Source organism: Colletotrichum tamarilloi (genome assembly GCF_030869305.1).
Source record: "Colletotrichum tamarilloi strain Tom-12 chromosome Unknown Scaffold_8.1, whole genome shotgun sequence".
NCBI classification, from domain to species: domain Eukaryota; kingdom Fungi; phylum Ascomycota; class Sordariomycetes; order Glomerellales; family Glomerellaceae; genus Colletotrichum; species Colletotrichum tamarilloi.
In genome coordinates, this window is record NW_026849391.1 from 407664 (window position 1) to 426093 (window position 18430).

The 18430-nt window shown below is 54.6% G+C and overlaps 8 protein-coding genes across 8 annotated transcripts; 4 read left to right on the forward strand and 4 right to left on the reverse strand.

Moving 5' to 3' along the window:
- Window positions 1-570: 570 nt before the first annotated feature.
- Window positions 571-1208, reverse strand: CTAM01_03482 (autophagy protein 8; the record flags this gene model as incomplete). Its single annotated transcript, XM_060519517.1, has 3 exons — window positions 571-628; window positions 692-909; window positions 1119-1208. The coding sequence occupies 3 exons, from the start codon at window positions 1206-1208 to the stop codon at window positions 571-573; spliced, it is 366 nt and encodes a 121-aa protein (XP_060385723.1).
- Window positions 1209-3350: 2142 nt separating this feature from the next.
- On the forward strand, window positions 3351-4712 carry CTAM01_03483 (coproporphyrinogen III oxidase; the record flags this gene model as incomplete). The annotated part of the gene is made up of 2 exons (XM_060519518.1): window positions 3351-3572; window positions 3693-4712. The coding sequence occupies 2 exons, from the start codon at window positions 3351-3353 to the stop codon at window positions 4710-4712; spliced, it is 1242 nt and encodes a 413-aa protein (XP_060385724.1).
- A 477-nt stretch (window positions 4713-5189) lies between these two features.
- On the forward strand, window positions 5190-6116 carry CTAM01_03484 (uncharacterized protein; the record flags this gene model as incomplete). The annotated part of the gene is made up of 1 exon (XM_060519519.1): window positions 5190-6116. One exon carries the CDS (start codon window positions 5190-5192, stop codon window positions 6114-6116), a length of 927 nt encoding a protein of 308 aa, XP_060385725.1.
- A 246-nt stretch (window positions 6117-6362) lies between these two features.
- Window positions 6363-7524, reverse strand: CTAM01_03485 (Mov34/MPN/PAD-1 family protein; the record flags this gene model as incomplete). Its single annotated transcript, XM_060519520.1, has 3 exons — window positions 6363-6944; window positions 7000-7271; window positions 7338-7524. 3 exons carry the CDS (start codon window positions 7522-7524, stop codon window positions 6363-6365), a joined length of 1041 nt encoding a protein of 346 aa, XP_060385726.1.
- A 758-nt stretch (window positions 7525-8282) lies between these two features.
- Window positions 8283-8522, forward strand: CTAM01_03486 (uncharacterized protein; the record flags this gene model as incomplete). Its single annotated transcript, XM_060519521.1, has 1 exon — window positions 8283-8522. One exon carries the CDS (start codon window positions 8283-8285, stop codon window positions 8520-8522), a length of 240 nt encoding a protein of 79 aa, XP_060385727.1.
- Window positions 8523-8887: 365 nt separating this feature from the next.
- Window positions 8888-9949, forward strand: CTAM01_03487 (adenylate kinase; the record flags this gene model as incomplete). Its single annotated transcript, XM_060519522.1, has 4 exons — window positions 8888-9044; window positions 9123-9175; window positions 9248-9402; window positions 9490-9949. The coding sequence occupies 4 exons, from the start codon at window positions 8888-8890 to the stop codon at window positions 9947-9949; spliced, it is 825 nt and encodes a 274-aa protein (XP_060385728.1).
- Window positions 9950-11346: 1397 nt separating this feature from the next.
- Window positions 11347-14472, reverse strand: CTAM01_03488 (uncharacterized protein; the record flags this gene model as incomplete). Its single annotated transcript, XM_060519523.1, has 7 exons — window positions 11347-11363; window positions 11538-11700; window positions 11822-11908; window positions 12224-12653; window positions 12726-13948; window positions 14033-14281; window positions 14431-14472. 7 exons carry the CDS (start codon window positions 14470-14472, stop codon window positions 11347-11349), a joined length of 2211 nt encoding a protein of 736 aa, XP_060385729.1.
- Window positions 14473-17052: 2580 nt separating this feature from the next.
- CTAM01_03489 (uncharacterized protein) lies at window positions 17053-17398 on the reverse strand (the record flags this gene model as incomplete). Its single annotated transcript, XM_060519524.1, has 2 exons — window positions 17053-17155; window positions 17214-17398. 2 exons carry the CDS (start codon window positions 17396-17398, stop codon window positions 17053-17055), a joined length of 288 nt encoding a protein of 95 aa, XP_060385730.1.
- Window positions 17399-18430: the final 1032 nt, after the last annotated feature.

The window sequence follows — 18430 nt, forward strand, 5'->3', positions numbered from 1 at the left end:
TGTTCAGCGTGTGGACTGTACTCTGGCACTCACGATACTGATACCGACTGAACTTGGGGGACATCATCGCAACGGTCTGGTTCCATACATGGACGAAATTTGAAGAAGAACGGTCAGGTCAAGGATTGGCACGGCGCGCTAACGAATGAAGTGCTATACAGAATGCCAAGAATATTGTCACCATAGCCCACACGACAGTTATAGGTGAGAGATATAGGGGAAGGGAAGTAAGAGGTGATGGAAGGCGACTGAATATGCGATCTAAGAAAACGTTTCCACCTAGTATCCGTGAAGCCAATTTCCATGCATAGTCCTCCGCTAGCCTTCAATTCTTGGATTGTACCCAAGCATCGCAGGAGTTTCTCTGTGACCAGGTCAGGAGGCTGCACCTGATCCTGTGACTCCGAGCGACAACGTGACTGCGTATCTTCATAAACCCCTGCTTCGTGGGGGGAGACCGATAACCGTGTGAAAACCCATTCCAAAAGTGCTGAACCGTTACATAGCAGACCGAAACGCCGGGAACATTCTGAAGCCGTGAGGTGACTAGACCGTCAGAAAGTCGGGGGCTTAAGCCATCTCAAAGTCGCCAAAGGTGTTCTCGCCGGAGTAGGTGATGTAAAGGAATCTGAACACAACAGGTTAGCAACAAACAGCTTGTTACAAAGTAATATAGTGGTCGGAAACGTACCCGTCCTCGTCCTTGTGCTCCTCGTAAATGCTGCTCATGAGAGCTGCGGTAGGCGGCAGCACCTCATCGACGAAGATGAAGATGGCCTTCTCCGGGGAGAGCTTGATGCGCTTGCGGATGACATAGACGAACTGACCAACCGTCAGGTCGGCGGGGACGAGGTACTTCTTCTTATCAATAGTAGCGATATCAGACTTCTCGACCTTCTCGCAGATAACCTGTGTTGTGAGGAGGCTGTCAGTTTTTTGGACTTCTAGAGGTAGATAGGCAGATCGGCGGTGACGGTCGGGGAACGTGGGGCAGCCGACAGTAACGCGCGAAGCTGACGAATGCAGCTACGGCGAAACGGCGGAGCTGTATCTCTGTACAGAAACTACAGAGGAATAACCACGAAATGAGGGCGAAGAGAAGGAGAGTTACGACGTACGGGGATACGGTCAGAATACTTCTGGCGGATACGCTCGGCCTCAGCCTTACGCTTCTCAAAGGGGTGCTCGTCCTTGAACTTGGATCGCATGATGACGGATATGTGGAGGGTGAAGTGGAAGTGGGTTGTGGGTTTGCAGATGGGCTGGTCGTGGGGAGTTGGGCGAGGGTCAAGATATAGATGGCTCGATGTTTGTCGACTGGTGGTGCCTGATGCGTCGGAGTATGTAGAAGGGAGAGTTGAGGTAACGAGGGGCCGTTTGCGAAAGGCAGAAGAAGGATGGACGGTCGGTTGCCGCCTGCTTTGGGGTGCCTTGGGGTCAGACACGGGGACGGGAATGGGCGGTCACTGACTGGAAGTGTCTGGGTGGCTCAGGCGGCTGGTTGGTAAAGCAGAGCACCCAGAAAGGCAGGAACCTAAGCCCAGCTAGGTACCTTTCCGCGGTGTATTGGCTGGTGGGTGACATCCATTGATGGCCGCGGAATGACTAAGCCGGTGAGAGAGGTGCTCAACTCAACCCCACGCCCCCCTTCCCCTCCCCTCCCCATCCTCATTCATCCTCATTGCATCAGCCAGCTCCCTCCCACTCCAGCACTCCAGGTCCTCCCGTCCTTATCCTTATCGGATTATCGGAGCGGGGCAAGACACCGATGCCATCCCAGCAATCCCAGCAATCAGCGGCGCAGTGAGACTGTGAGGCCAGCGCAGGTGCTCCGGGTGCTGGGGCAAAGATTGACCACAGGCAGGCAGCTGACCGTCCACGCAGCCACTTGACACAGCCTGGCAGCCTGTCACGCCTTTCTGGATCCGATTTGAGTCACAGGAGAAGGTCCTGGCACACTGTCCCATTCTATTGGAGTACGAGTACCTTGCCTTACCTTAGTTGCTTAGGTCCAAAGAGTAGGGGCCTACCTGAGGTTGGTTCCCTTTTCAGACGGGGCTGTAAGCCGCTGAAAGCTCTCACGGGATCACCGTAGTCGCAACCTCCTGATACGTGCACGCAAGCCGGCCTTGTCTGTGCATGCAATGCTGTTTGTTGTCTTCAAAGCCGCTTGAAGTGCATTGTCACTCAGAGCCTTGGACGGGGGAGTTTGTACAATGCCTTTGCAGACTACCTATCCTCGTCTTGACGTCATTTGTCCCCAGTAAGAGGTGAGAGGGAAGCAGTTTGCGAAAGCCCACTCACAATGGGACTTTGAGCGACCACGGGAACAATTGACCCTTCAGGTCCCAGGTTGACATCAACAGAGAGGAACTGTCACTGGACTTTAACCCACGCGGCCCAAGTGCTCTTATCTGTCCATCTTACTTAAGCGACCCCACTCTGGACCTCCGATAACCGATCTCAGGTCCCTTGAGAGATTGGAAGCGAATGCAAGCGCTTTTACCTTTCCCGACATGATGGCAGCTGAGCAGCTCTCATCCTTGTGCTGCTTTTCATTATATATGTACTTGATAACACAAGTCAAGACCCAAGAAAAAGTGTGAATACATATATGATGAAATTATTCTGAAAGAGACACTTAGGCGTTTCAAGACTTATTTGATTCTGTAAGAGGAAAAGAAGATTCCGGCATTCCACCCCGCGCACCCAAGGTTGCATTTCCGCTTACCTTGCAGAAGGAGAGCGAACGCGAGCTACCCTTCCTACCTACCTACCCTATCAAGGGCATAGAAGAGTTCTACGCCTCTTGGCCTGATGGATTGAAAAGCCAAACTGCTGTATGGTTGGACGAAGGCCATCACTTTGCAGGTCTATGACAGCTACAAATAAGCATGCAACAATACAGGGGCATTTCCTCACCGCGTGTTGGTCCGTTGAAGCATGTCCGGCGTTCGGCGTCACATACACAATTCTCGGACTCACTGGTCCTCACCCCACCTCTCCAGCGGCCCAGAGCCGGCAGAGAGCCCGGTCCAGGCTGTGGATGCGCTGGATGGACAGCTCCAGTGCTGAGGTGCAATGCTGCTCCGTTGGGTCGGCGCAAGGGCGACAGGGGTCCCGCACCTAACCAACGTGGAACGATTTCGGAATTTACTTTTACAGCTGGCCTGACTGGCTCAATCCTCGAACGACGTTCCAGTCAGTCCATGATTGCAACCCAGTGGTCTTATGCCTCTCACTTGAGAACGAATCATCCGATTTTCCCTCCCTGTAACAACCCAAGTCGCTCTTTTCTTCGTTGTTCGTTCCCATTATAGAGTTTGTATTTATATTCCTTGTCGCCCATCATGGCATCCACAAAGCAATCACAGAGGTTGCTTGCACAATTCGCCAGCTCTCGAACTAGAATCGCCATCATCACCAAGCAGCCACAGCTTCAATTCGGTCGCAGACTCGTCTCCTCCTCTTCAAAGTCCCATTTCAAGGGTCAACAATCCGGTGCCGCTTATAGCCGCTTCCTCATTGGCGCAATTGGTCTCGCTGCTGCAGCTCCCATCGCCTACAAGATGGTACTGCAACATATACCCTTCACCACCACGAACCCAAATACCTCCCCCAATGCCGGAGCTTCCGCCTTTCCCATTGATGCATCAAAGCTCCCCCGTCGCTAACATCACTCTCCGATCTAGGCCGTCCAAGAACCCTTCCAACTCGATCCGCCGACCCTGGCCGAGCGCGATGCCCTGACCAAGCGGGAGTCCGAAGTTACCGTCGACTCGCCCATGCGTCTGCGCATGGAAAAGTTCATCAAGGAACAGCAACAGATCATCGTCAAGGAGCTCGAAAAGGTCGACGGCACCAAGTTCCGCAAGGACGAATGGAACCGGAAAGAGGGCGGCGGCGGCATCACCTGCGTGCTCCAGGACGGCAACGTCTTTGAGAAGGGCGGCGTCGGCGTGTCCGTCGTCTACGGCACCCTCCCCAAGCCCGCCATCGCCAAGATGCGCGTGAACCACAAGAACCTCGACGACAACGTCGACTCCCTCCCCTTCTTCGCCGCCGGCCTCAGCATGGTCCTGCACCCCAAGAACCCCATGGCCCCGACGGTCCACCTCAACTACCGCTACTTTGAGACGTCGAACCCCGACGGCACCTCCCAGGCTTGGTGGTTCGGCGGCGGCAGCGACCTGACCCCGTCCTACCTCTTTGACGAGGACGCTGTGCACTTCCACAAGACGCTCAAGGAGACGTGCGACTCGCACGACAAGAGCTACTACCCGCGCTTCAAGAAGTGGTGCGACGAGTACTTTTACAACAAGCACCGTGGCGAGTGCCGCGGCGTCGGCGGCATCTTCTTTGACGACCTCGACGAGACCGAAAAGGATCGCGAGAACACTTTTGCCTTCATCCAGGACTGCCTCAAATCCTTCCTGCCCGGCTACCTCCCCATCCTCGAGAAGAGAAAGGACATGCCCTTCAACGAGGCCGAGAAGGACTGGCAGCAGATTCGCAGAGGCAAGTACGTCGAGTTCAACCTTGTCCACGACCGCGGCACCGCCTTTGGCCTCAACACCCCCGGCTCCAGAGTCGAGAGTATCCTCATGAGTCTGCCCCTGACGGCCAGCTGGAAGTACATGCATGAGCCCGAGCCCAAGAGCCGCGAGCAACGCCTCGTGGATGTCCTCAGAGCGCCCAAGGAGTGGGTTTAGAGGAAGGGCTGAAGAAATAAGGGGAAGGGGGAGAAGAGGGAACCTGGTTACGGAGCACCGGATGCAAGCGATATTTGCTGTAAGATTATGCCAAATTTTGCGGCGGACATAATGTGATTATTAGACAAAAGCTGTGAGGCGGCAAAACTCAAAAGAGACATTTTCTTCTGTTCATCACCTTGCGTCCTGATTGCTTCGGAGTTTTGGTATTCCAGCTTCGGTCAAATATTCGACTGATAAGAACCTCATTTGTGGCGAAGCTGGGGAATGCAGACTTCCATCTCATATAGGGCGTACAATCCGGAGCCAAATTCGGTGACTATGAGTTCTGGCTGATGAGCCTCACACCTGTGAACCAGGCAGCACATTACAAACCTCGCTCAGTGAACCGCAATTTCTATCTCTCAATACCGTCATCGTTCAACAACAAACCAAACGATACTCGCAACCCAGAAGCAGGGCGAGAAGGGCTGGGCCATGTCTTCTTTCTCACCGGTATCAACGCAGTCAGACACCCTGCCGACACCCCGCATCCTCATCACTGACCTCATCAACTCTCTCACCTCGGCCCCTCTACCACCGCCAGGAAACACCGCCGGCAACGACGCAGCCGACGCAGCAAACCCCCTCAAAACCCTCCCGCAATCCCACCGTCCGCTCCTGGTAACCCTCCACGTCCTCTTTCCCTCCCTCCTTCTCCCGGCCCTGGACCTCCTAGACCGGAACCTCGTCACCCGCGTGGTTCCGGAGGCCACCACCCCTCCCTCCGCCGGCCTCGGCCGCGGCCACGACCACCGAGAAGGAAACAACCCCGCCAACCCCGCACCCGCCGCCCGCCAACGTCAACCCAGTATCAATCCCAACGACGCCGCGTCCGAAGCGGCCGCCGATGGACAGGGGTCACCACCACCACCACCCCGCCTCCAACCAGCGACAAACCAAGCTCCATCAGCCGCCGCCGCATTCCACCTCGTCCGCTCCGTAGCCTCAACAATGACCCGCAGACACCACGCCGTCGCGACATCAGCCTCCGCGTCGACGACGTACCTCGTCCACCTCGACGCCTGGAACTGCTCCTGCGCCAACTTTGCGTACGAAGCGTTTCCGGCAGTCGTCAGCGCCAGCAGCGGCGGCAGCGGCGGCGGGGGCCACGACGTACGTTCGGACCTGGTCATCATGGGCGCAGATGAAGTCGAGAACGACGGGGAGGCCGACAACCGCGAGGCGAGTGACTGGCAGTTTGGAGGCCTGAGCCTGGACGGCGTGGATGATGGTGGTGTGCCTTGCTGCAAACACCTGCTCGCTTGTCTTCTCTCCGAGCAGTGGGCGGATACTTTGGGGAAATATGTCACTGAGAGGAGAGTGAGCAGGGAGGAGATGGCGGGGTTAGTTGCGGATTTGTAGTCACTGGACAGTGTAGCACTTGGATGAAGAGTAACACGGGGGGAGTCTCAGGGCATCAGTCAAAACATGCTATCATTGTACAAGGCATATTCTTTTCTTGTGAATTTGCCTGTTCCCTCCCCGGCCTTGCCCCCCAGGACGCCGAGATATTATGACATGCCCACGCCCCAGTGTCTATCGCGGGTATCAGTTCCCGTGTTTTGAATGCGTGTGGTTTCTCCGTCCACTGCGTCGTCGCGCAGTCCTCTATTTCTTCTCCTTCTTCGCCTCCTTCTCCTTGTCAGAGGCCTCCTTGTTCTCGCCGTTTACACCGTTCGCCTTATCGTCCTTCTTTCCGTCCTTGCCGTTCGCCTCCTCCTCCTTCTTGGCCTCCTTCTCCTCTGCCTGCTGTCGGTTCTGAATCTTGTTCTCGATAAGGTCGTGGAAGGCAGTGATGGCGCGGATCAAACTGCTAAGGTAGATGGCCATGAGCTGGTCGTTGGTCTTGATGCTCATGGCGTGAGAGAGCTCGCCGCCGCTGGACTTGCCATCGGCCTTTGGCGTGGACAGGTTGGGAAGGAGGTTGAAGACATCCTGCAGGTTGCCCAGGATGGCATGGTTCACGGGCAGCTGGCCGTCGAGAACCTTCTGGAGGTAGGCACCGATATCGCGGAGACGAAGATGCAGCCCTTGGAGTGACTGAAGCTGGTTTGTTATTCTCGTCGAGAGGGTTCCAACAGCGACATCGCGGATGTCACGAAGGAGGTGCTCGACACCAATCTCCTCTGCTTCCTCGGCCTCGATGATCGACGGGGTGTGGACGAAGGTTCTTGACGTGGTGGTACCATCCTACAATCAGATTTGTTAGCAGTGGCTTCGTACGGCATAACCTAATGCCACTCACATCCTTGATCTCTTCGACGGCGAAGTATGCGTCCGTCGGCACACCCGCCTCCTTTGGCTGGACGTCAATGATGACTAGTAGCGGGTTGGGGGTGTAGCGCTTGAACAGCTCGTTGATCTCGAGATCGGACGCCCGCAGCTTGGGGCCGGAGTGGTACCAGCCGATCAGCTTTTCTCTCGCGTTGACCTTCTTGAACATATCATTCATTCCCTCGACGTAGTTGTGGTCCAGGAACCACACTGAGGGGTCCTTATCATCTTCCTCGAACGGCACTGCGAGCATGTATTAGTACCGCGGGGATGATCTAGATGGATAGCTTCCGCTCAAGTAGTCCTTACCTGCGAAACTGTTGGATACGCGGACATTGTTTCCGTCATTTGAACCCAGCAGAACACCCACCACTCTCCGTTTCGATCCCTTGGCTACCGCGCGATTGTAGTGGTCGACGACGGAAAGAAGCACGAGAGGGGCAACGGAGACATTCCGCTGAACGAGAGACAGAGTCTCTGCGGTGGTGGCAGGCATGATAGAGGGATTTCGTAGCTTCGCTAGGTCGATTGGTTCGGGTTCGGGGGAAGATAGAGGGTTGCTGAATCGGTGGTGGTTTCGGGCTGTGGTGGGTGTAGTAGAGGCAGGGTATGTGATGGTGGTGGTGGTGTCGTAACTGCTAAGGCTGCCTTCCCGCCTAGCTAAGCTACGAATCGGGCCTAGGTGCAAGCAATTGGAAGCTCGAGCCTCGCCAGGTCACGTGTGCAAGCTCTTTCTGAGTCAGCAAGTCTCTCGCCACGATTATTGAGCCGCAAGCAGCGATCAGCCACAGCTCGGGCCGTGCGACAGCGCAGGGAATGGAAGCGCACGTCCGATATCTGTTCATTGGACAAGATCTCTGAAAAAGGCCCCAGACGGTCGAGTCCGCAATCGGCCTGCGAGATTCTCTTCATTCCGTGCTCAGTAACACAGTAACTCGCTGACTGAGGAATTCGATGACGGACTTATTTCCGTCAGGAATAGCCAACCTCAAGGTGACAAGTAACAGATGGACACGAAGTCAAGTGCGGCGTTCGGAGAATTGCGGGTGACTGGGATGACCCCAAGAGACTCACATGCCGCATCAAAAGGCACCAAATGCACCAAAAAACCACTTGGAAAACAAAAAATCTTGACCCAGTGACCTCATACATGGCGTCCCATCCGGTGCGCCGGGGGATCATTCTCGAGAGCTTCTGATGCCGTGCCTTATCCGCAAGCTACCTAGCCGGGCCGTAAACACTGAGCAGGCCCCAATGGCTCGCGGTACTATCCCCCGATGTAGACAGTACGTATCCGCGCTGGACCTCGGCGGAGAGACAACGGCGAGGACGAGCCAATGGCAGCCGGAGCGCTGTAACGGAAGCGCACGCAGTGGCACCAAGGCGGAAATATGGAGGGCGCTGTTACGCTGCGAAACAGCCGAACGAACGCCTGCCACCCTGTTCCCCAGCAGAAAGTCCAGCGGTCCCTCGGAGGACCACTCTGGCCAATGACCAGCCTCCATTCCTGCACTGGGGCCGCTCAGTGGCCTGTCACCTGCACTCAACGGGGCCGTGGAAAGCGCAAAGCTCGGTACGATGTAGGCGGTACCTGGCACAAACTGGAGGCGGAACCTGGACGACTTGGCCTGTCAGGACCTTGCAGCGATTTCTCAACCTCTCTCGCAATCATTTTTCCCGCAAAAGCTTTAGTTCGCACTGCTCCCCCCAGTCCAACTTTCGACCTCGACTCCATCATCCTCTCCTCTCCTCTCTTCCTCCTTTCCCCCTCGTAGCCACACTCGTGCATCTCTTTGCTCCTCCTCCCTCCTATCGTTAGCCTCGGTCCGGCCATATCAATACCTTCACCAACCGTCAAAATGAGCAGTCTCGTTGAGGAAGCAGTCAAGAAGCTGACCAACACGGTCGAGAGCCTCGAGTCCAGAATCAAGTCTCTGGAGGACCGCGCAGCTGGCGGCTCCGGCAAGCTCTCCACCGAGGAGGTTCGCATGATCCTCATCGGCCCCCCCGGTGCCGGTATGTAGCTCCAATTGAGCATTTTTACACGTGCTATTTGTGTCGCGACAGTCGTACTGATGATGGTATTCCGCACAGGCAAGGGCACTCAAGCCCCCAAGATCAAGGAGAAGTTCAACTGCTGCCACTTGGTAAGTCAATTGACATTGTCTTGACGTGCTGCTACGCTCTAGATCATTTCTAACCGTCCATCACACTCGCAGGCCACTGGCGACATGCTGCGATCCCAGGTCGCCAAGAAGACTCCGCTCGGCCGGGAGGCTAAGAAGATCATGGACCAGGGCGGTCTGGTCAGTGACGACATCGTCATTGGCATGATCAAGGAGGAGCTCGACAACAACAAGGAGTGCAAGGGAGGGTATGGCACATCTTTGCCCTGCCAGAGAACCGGCCTGACGGTTAACTGGCCACTACTGAGGAAGCGTTGCTAACTGGAACGACGTAGCTTCATCCTTGACGGTTTCCCTCGTACCGTCCCCCAGGCCGAGGGTCTCGATACCATGCTCAAGGCTCGCAACCAGACGCTTCAGCACGCCGTTGAGCTCCAGATCGACGACTCACTGCTCGTCGCTCGTATCACTGGCCGCCTCGTCCACCCCGCCAGCGGTCGCAGCTACCACAGCACCTTCAACCCTCCCAAGGAGTACATGAAGGACGACATCACCGGCGAGCCCCTCATCCAGCGCAGCGACGACAACGCCGAGGCCCTGAAGAAGCGTCTTGCCACCTACCACGCCCAGACCGCCCCCGTCGTCAACTACTACAAGCAGAATGGTATCTGGAAGGGTCTCGACGCGTCGCAGCAGCCCGGCCAGGTATGGAAGAACATGCTTGAGGTCTTGGACGAGCAGCGCAAGGGTGGCCACGCCTCCGGCATTCTGAGCCGCATTGCCGGAAAGAACTAAGCGGGCACAGGCTTCCCAGCCTTTGCTCCCGCCAGCGCGCCGCCCCGTCCACAGCCCCCCGGCCGCTGCGCACCACAAGCCGATCAGGTGGAAACGGAGAAAAAGGTCTTCATTTACAGCGTCTCTTACTTTGGCTCTCTATCTTCTGGATCAACGATATGACCAGAAGAAAGGAGGGCGTGGATCGGAGGAACTTTTTTATGGGACTCTTTTATGGATCATGAAATGGACTGGAAAGGACTCGTCCTCGTCCACCCCCCGAAGCTGTTGAGATCAACAGGACTGGGCTGGTTTATGTCTTTTTTTTGCGTCAACGTGGCCAGGATCAGTTGTACCGTGTAGAAAACCCCTTCCGTCGCACGCTTGTATGTAAAACAACAACTTTATTGTCTCACTAATAACCAAAACCGGCGGTTTGCAGTTGGATGGCCTCGCAAATTTTCCTTCCATGGTCCTAATTGCCCTGTGCTCGAACTGTTGGATATCTAAATGCCGTGATGTCATTCCTTCCGTTTTCCTGAATCGCGACGCAGACACCCTGGAGACGCGTACTTGGGGAAAAGGGGAACACGCTGGCCGGATTCGGGCTTCGTCGGTGCTTCTCGAAGAAGCGAAATGAGTGGGGCCGCGGGGCCCCCCCGACGCCGACCCGGACCACAGCGAACCCCAAAGGTCTCATACCCAAGGTACTACGTCCGATTGCTCTGTCAGCGACATCCGATGAACCCGACTGAGCGGCCAGTATATCGGCAAGCCGGAACAGCGAAATACCGATGGCGGTATGATCTTTGATCTGAGCTTCTCAAGTCCTGGGAAAGGGGGTCCCGCAGTTGCTCATGTTCAATGCCGACTCACTTACTCACTTGGCTTCGCAGATCCGGAATCTTCGTGTGGTGAATGCCCCGCTATCGAGCCGGTTCACGAAACGGCCCGCAGAACGGAGCCTTCAATGACGTTGAGCGCGAGATGACATGTCACTTTGTTAAGTGACACAGACATGTACATGTGTTAATGAAGATTCGATTCTATTCTCAAGTCACCAGAAAGAGTACCTGCGTTGCCACGAAAACGGGAAGCCGACGGGCTTGTAAACCTCCCGCAAGCTGGAAGAAAAAAGCTATACATGAAAGTGGAAGAGTATGATGAGGCTGCAGGAAGAAAAAGGACTTGATAAAAGTGTAGATGGGGAAGATGAAGAAGAGAGGAGACAGTATACCACCCAGCCACCGGCGCAGTGCAATGCAATGGTACCCGAGATGCAGGCCAGCCAATCCATCCCCTTTAATTCGCTAAGACACGGAAGGAGGAAGTAGAAAAAGAAGACAGTGGAAAACCAACGCCGAGATATTCTCCTACTCCAGCGCAAGATGAGGTAAGGTTGAGGTAAGGGTAGGTTGCTAGTTCTCGCCAAGGGCTGTAATGTGAACCTGGATATGTTAAGTGAAGAGGAGCCAAGTCATCATACGATGCGCGGACGATGCAAGGCTATGGATTCGGAAGATTGCCTCATCTCCTAGGAGTGGCTATGGGTGTAGACAGTCAGTCTTCAAACACTCGTGTCCCGGCCTCATAAAGACATCAAACTAACCATTGACCATCTGCCTTTGTTTGCCCAGCCAGCTCTTGGGGGCTTCATTCCGCCTTTGCAAGACGACGTGGTTGCTCTGAATACGGCTAGTAAGATCGTACCACGCCGTCGCAATAAGAGCGTTCTCGCGCTGGAGGTTCTTGATGATTTGATCGCTCGCAGCCTGTTGACGCCGTCTTTGTCAGCCGACCCGGTTCTCCTTTGTCATCATGATCAAGGCGAGACCATGATGTCCAAGCCCAATATAGTGCAATTGAGACCGTTGTAGCATGATAGTAACGTACCTTCTGAGCCGCGGCAGCTTCTCCGCCTTCGGCTGCCTTGAGCTTCCGCTGCAAGTCGTATTTATCCTGCTCGGATTTCTCCAATTGCTGAAAAACAAAAAACCGTCAGCCATGAACCCCTCATCTCATGATTCCCAATACAAAGGGCCATCAAATGGACAACTTTGACCGCCTGAAGACCTTCCTCCACCAGCTTACTCTCGGTCTAAGACTCAAAGGAGATTTTGGTGCTTGGGAAGGCAGGTCAAGATGGGGGTGACATGTAGGGACTAAGATCCGCGCATTCGGGCGGCTATCGTACAACACAGCTCCGGACGGGGTACCGGGAGTTTGGGGCACACCGCCTTCGGCATTTCGATGTTGTAGGGCTAGGGCGTTTGCAAGAGATCTGAGGGAACTCACCGATTGGCGCTCTTTGAGCCTGACACGCAGTTTGTCAACCTTCTCCTGGAGCTTCTGGGCGGCCTCCGTCGGCTCCGCACTCGAGCCATCCTTCGCCTCGTCAAGGTCTTTCCGAAGCTTGTCTTTCTCAAGTAGGGCGTTGATAAGTGAGCTCCGCTGTTCTTCGAGGTCAGTGCCGAAATTTTTCAGCTGTTGCCGCGCTGCCTCGAGTTCTTCGCGGATTGAACCGGAAATAAGTTGGTCAGTAGACTTGAGTTCCTCGAGGGCATCAACGCTATCCTTTGCGACGGCTGAGAGATCGGTCCTTGCGCTGAGGAGTTCGCGATCCTTGTCAGAGAGCTGAGCTTGGATCTCGCTGTTCTTCCTCCTCTCACTCTCAAGTTCATGGGCCTTTTGAGCAAGTTGGATTCTCAGGTTGGCTAGCACCTCGCTGTGGTGGAATTCTTGAGTTAGCACTTTGCCCACGCCTAGTCGCATAGCTGTGTCAACGATTTCAACTAACTTTTCGCCACTGCTCTCGATCAGAGCGCTGATTTGGGCCTCCGCAATCTGGTGCTTCTCGAAGGTGTCGTTGTAAGTTCCCTGGATACGTTCACGTTGCCTGCGCTCCTCCTCGAGCTCCTGACGCAATCGAGTGTTTTCTGGTCCAGATCCCATACCGTTCCGCAGCAAGTTGTTCTCTGCCTTGAGACGAGAGACCTCGAGGCTGAGGTTGGGTGGGGCGGCGCTGCTAACACCCTCAAGCTCCTGCTCGAGACTGAAGCCCGCAGTACCAGCGTCGGGAGACAGAGCACCCGGGGTGCCCGAGTTGATCTGCTCCTGCAGCTCGGAGATGAGATGCTCATCGGAGAGACGCTGCGCATCAAGCGTTGCGAGGCGAGCTCTCAACTGCATAGTGTCATCGTGAAGAGCCCGGCGCTGAGCATCCAACTCAACGTACTGCAGCTCGTAATCTCTGAGCTTTGAAGCGTACTGCTCGTTGGTCTGCTCCAAGGCCTGATTTCTCTTCAGAACCTTTTCATACTCAATGAGATCGCGCTGCATCTGCTCCTTTTCGTAGAGCAAATTGTCCATCTCTTTTGACAATGTAGACTGCGCCTCGAGCTTCTGCTTGTACCGCTCAACCATGTTGGCCTTGCGGGATAGTTCCTCATTCTTGAACCGTAGCTCCTTGACCTCATCGTCAAGCGTCTCAAGCTTCTGCGTCTTGGCTTTGAGTGCCGAAACTTCGCTCGTCAGCCGCTCCTTGGCTATGCGATCATCTTCAGCCTGCGCCTCCTGGTTGGCAATAAGCTCGTCCTGCTCGCGCAGCTTCAGCTCGAGCGACCTGATGACCTCCTTACCAGCACCGTCTTGGGCATCGTGGAACGCCTCAAGCTCCCTGCCCTTACGAACAACCTCCTCTTTCAGATCGTCGTAACTTTCCTGCAGGTGGCCCAAGCGCGTTTCCATATCCGCAAGCAACTTTCCCTTCTTGTCCAGGTCAGAGCGGAGGCGTATGTTGTCGGCTTCCATTGCGAGATCGACATCGTGGCTTTCGTTCCCAATCTCGGAGATTTCTTCTACGTCCGCCGCCTCGGCATCGTTGATAGCTGTACTCATGTCTTGCGTGACCCGCTGAAGCTGCATGAGGACCGTCTTGTCGGATATATCCTGGGTGATACGGGTGACCCATCGCTCGTTGTTGCTACCAAGCATTGCAACAGCAAATAGCACGGCAAGAAGCTGAGTAGAAGATTGCGTTAGCTTGGACTTGCGTTCTCGGCGCCGGAACAAGGGTAGCTGGGCTGGACACGGATAGTTGCATACCTTACTGATGGCCTCCGGCTGCGCTTCTCTCGCCCTGGGTCTGATGTCGGCAAGCTTGGTCTGCCCAATAAGCCCCGGACACTCGCGATATACTAGCCTCTGTATGCCCTTGTAGACATCGTATAGCTCGCCCTCGGTGGTATTGGAGTCGAAGGAGGGGTCGAGTGCTTGGAGGACCTTGGATAGCAGGTGTCCGTCGAGGAAATCTGATATTGAGTCTGCCTGTCCATCCAGGGGAAATGTGTTTGCCTGTGCAACGAGCATTAAGTCAGCATAATGTTGGAACGGCGTAAACGAAGCGGTCAGTGACAACACTGGGGAAAGGGAAGTGACCCATCGGAGGGGACACAAGGGGGAGAAGATGTATATGGAGGGGAGCGCAAAGCACGGCGACTTACCCATTGCACCAGCGCGGCCTGCGCGCTTCCTGAGTACGGCATGATGCCCGTTCTTTTCGTTTCGTAACCGTTCGTCGTCTTCGTGGTCGTCTTTCGTCGTAGTTTCGTAGATGTTTCTAGGCTAGTGAGGTATCTCTAGGTGAAGTACCTTATGGTTTGGAGCTGGAGCACGTGGGAAAAGGCGAAAGGGCTCCCGCGCGGTTCCACAACGTTTTGCGGTCGTGTTCGTGCTTGTTGCAAGTCAAAGCGGGCAGGGGAAATGTGGTTCCATGGGCCCGGGAAGCTCTCATCGCAAAGGGGGCTTTTCCGGCTAGGGGTGGAGGAAGCGGCGGTTGACGGGATATTAAAGGTTCAGGTCAGAGTAGGTGGAAAATAGCCTCGTCGGCCGAGGGGAGGGCGGTGTAAAGTGAAATGTAAGGAGAATAGAGGCCTTGTTTACGCACAGTCGTATGAGACAAGGGCAGCAGCAGCAGCAAAATTAAAAAGAGGCATGTGTCTCTTGTTCGCGGGTGCTTGGCTTGTCGTCCCAAAAAGCCAAAAAAGACAGGCGCATTGTTCACGTCTGGCGTCCGCTCCCTCCTGTCGAACCCACACTCAATCTTGCATGACCTGCATCAACCTAAGGTAAGCTCCCTGGGCCTCCTTATCGATTGTTAAAGGCAACTAGGCCCTAGGGAATTCTTAGCGCGTGTTGCGCAACTACCGCTCATACGTCAGCTTATCATCCAGAGGTACCTGAGCTTGCCTAGAGGTATTGATCCCTTTCTTGACCCGGCACGTTGGTGACAAACGCACAGCGAAAAGATACAATCCTCCTGTCCGTTTTTCTATTAAGGTACCTCCCGCCCCCAAGCCCGAAACTCCAAGTGACGCGAAGCGGGACGGACTGCCAGGGGTTGACCCGATGTTACAGTGGGGCAGTCCCTATGCCTTCGAGTCTTCGACAATCTTCAAGGCTTCCATTGGTGACAGCACCGTTGGGTCTTTCTTTGGCGGCAACGTGGGAGGGCTGATGGCTGAGAAGCCACCTTTCTTTCTTGCTTTTCCTTTTAGAATCAAGATTTTCGTTTGGTGGAAGGCTCCTTAAGACCAAGTGCACAAAGCCAGGGTGAAGAACAATATCATTGTTTGCACATGGTCACCGAGAACCTCGGATTCTTGTTCAAAGTCAACATCAGTCGAAAAGTGCTTTTCTTGTCAAACACGGCCGAACATTGTTCAAACTGCACTATTTTTGTAGCCATAAGCACAGACTCCAAGTCATCTTCTCGGATGGTCCTGGGTCATTACTCGACAATCAACCACCCTCCTGATCGTGATTCTGATTCCTCCCTTCTTGGCCGGCAGAGCCTACAATACGGATACGGTTACCGAAATCATGGACGACATTGCCATCCCATCGATACGGCATGGACTTCTCCACGAAAGCTTGACGAGGTCGGTCATCCATCGTAGGGTTGCAACCGGTTCGCCTTGGACCCTTCTCCACGGTTCCGTGCCGAACTAAAGAGCACCATTATACCTACGGATATGCCCAAGATATGCAGGCACGCAGACTGAAAGATTCCCTCTTCAGCCCCCCCTTCAGGTCTCTCATCGGTTAGTGACAGACTGACTGCATCATCTTCAGAGCCTGGTGGCTTTCCCAAAGTCTCCCCCCACATTGCGCTTTGACACGTCTGTGAGTGTGAGATTGCCAGGCGCTTTTTCTGCCCAACCCAATTGGAGCATTACGCGAGGTATCAGAAACACCGGGCTTTCATCCCGTGAGGAGACCGCCGACTTGTCGTGCAATAGGAGGTGCTGCTGCAGCATGCTGCGTCACTGCAATCAAGCACATGCAGTATCTCAACATTCTGGACGAGGCCTCGAGATATCAAGTAATCTTGTGCCCCTCAGCGACAGATTATATCCCTAGCATAAAGCTGAATCAGCATCCTTGGCCGGCAGTGGGGAGGCTAGAAGACGCAGAAATCCGCTTTTGATCTGCACATCTGCTTTCCGTGCCGCACATGAATCCCCCACTCATCAGGTACATCACCTTAGGGATTGGTCCTCGAAGGTCGAAAGGGTTCACGCAAGGCTTAGGTCTCTCATCAACGTCGTTGTGTGGATGTCAGCCGCATGCGGAACCTGGGATACATCATCGTAGAACGCCACGACGTCAGCACTGTACAAAATAAAGCGGCCGTCAGTTGAGAAGGATTCCCGTACACGTGGCGGAATAATCGAGGCAAAGACCAAAGTCATGAGTAGGTATGCTGTGATTATGATTTTCGGTCTTGTTTTTAAGGCGTCGAGCAGGATTGAACCAGGTGCGGCCCAAGCCTCGCTGTAGCCATACAGAAAAAGATGCCCCCGAGGCACTTCTCATCGATGAAAACTCCCGACTCCGTAGTGATAAATCGTCTATGACGGCAATGGTAATTATGAGTGCCCCCTCGCTTGCCCCTGTCGCAGCCGCCGGGAAAGGCGGCGGATATCATTGTCCTCGTGACCTAGTCCAGCCAAAGTCCCTTTTCGCACATTGTTGTATCTTTCACCAGATGCATGCTTTGCAAATTGCCTGTCGCCAGTTGTGCCCGATCGATGAACAACTTGGTTCGATAATGAGGCTACCATCTATACGGAGTTGGTGACGGTGTGGTCCTCTTCGATTGTGAGGCTTTCGCTAAAGGCTTGAACCGATTCAAGGACCTTAGCAGGTGTGACGGCGGCAAATCCCCTGATCGCTGTTAGCTGCGATTTAAAAACCTCAAACCGATGGAAGAGTAATGCCTCACCTAATCATAGAGTAGGTATGGGTGATCTGACCGCCGGCATCGATGATGGATTGCTTCGCCCTCTGAATGATGTCGTCACCGACGGAATCGGTTTTGGCCCAGACGATGACGGACTTCATCTGGTCGACGGCGAGAGCACCGGGGACGACAGCCAGAGCGGCGACGAGGAAGGTGGAGGGTCTCATGGTTGCGGAGATTGATGAGGTCGTCGAAAAGGGGTGGAACGAAGTTCTTTGCGATCGCGGATGTTGATGCGGGTCGGTATCGAGAGTCTGACTTTGCGGCGATTGATCAAAGTCGAGGATGAGGGTAATGCCAGTGTTGTAGGGTAGGTAGTATGCTTGACGAATGCGCTCAAGGGTCTTGTGGGGAGTTTGCGGTTATTTAATCGTTGCTTGCGAGTTACTGGAGAAAGTTGCTGGAGACTCGCGGATTGGTGAAGGACGGGTGGATGCAGAGAGGAAGTTCAGCAAGTTAGACGTGGACGGACTGAACTGGGCCTTGATGGATATCGAATGGATGTTTGGGTTCCCCTTTGTCATGGCAGGGTGACTGACCAGTGACCGCTGAATGGATGGGGACACAGCACGGAAGGCATCTGGGATGGGCAATCACCAGCCGAACCTTAGTTGACCACCTGCCCAGTAGGGAGCGCCGTCAGCCGTGGTGGCCCCCCTTGGAAGTAGTGGAGGTGTTCCATTGCTGTTTGTCACTCTTTTCCGTCCAGTTTGCCAGGTTCCAGCCAGTAACATACGTCAGTCGTCTGCGTCTAGAATGGTGTGGGAACCGGCAATAATGGGACAACCTGGTGGCGCTAGCAAGCAGTATGGACATGTGCAACCTCTTTTTTCTTTCGCCAGCATTTTCGTCAGATTCCTGGGTCTCGGTACAAGACAGGAAACTATCCGTACGTTCAGCGTGCAGCACACCAACTGTGTGCAGTGGCAAGGGTCTTGGCGCGGATTCAAACTGGTGACATGCAACAAAAGTCCCACTTTGCTGTTTCCTCCGCCTCCGGTCACGGGTGCTCTCCGTCGTCCCGCCAGGACTCGGCCTTCCCTGTGAGGAAGGTCACCAGTGGAAATATAGCGACATGGACCAATCTCGGGCTCCGATACTCCGTATACCTTCACCAACTTCACCTGTCCCAACGTGCCACCTTGTACATAGTAGCATTGTGTAATGTTGTGTAGAACGTCTAGCTGTAACCACCACAT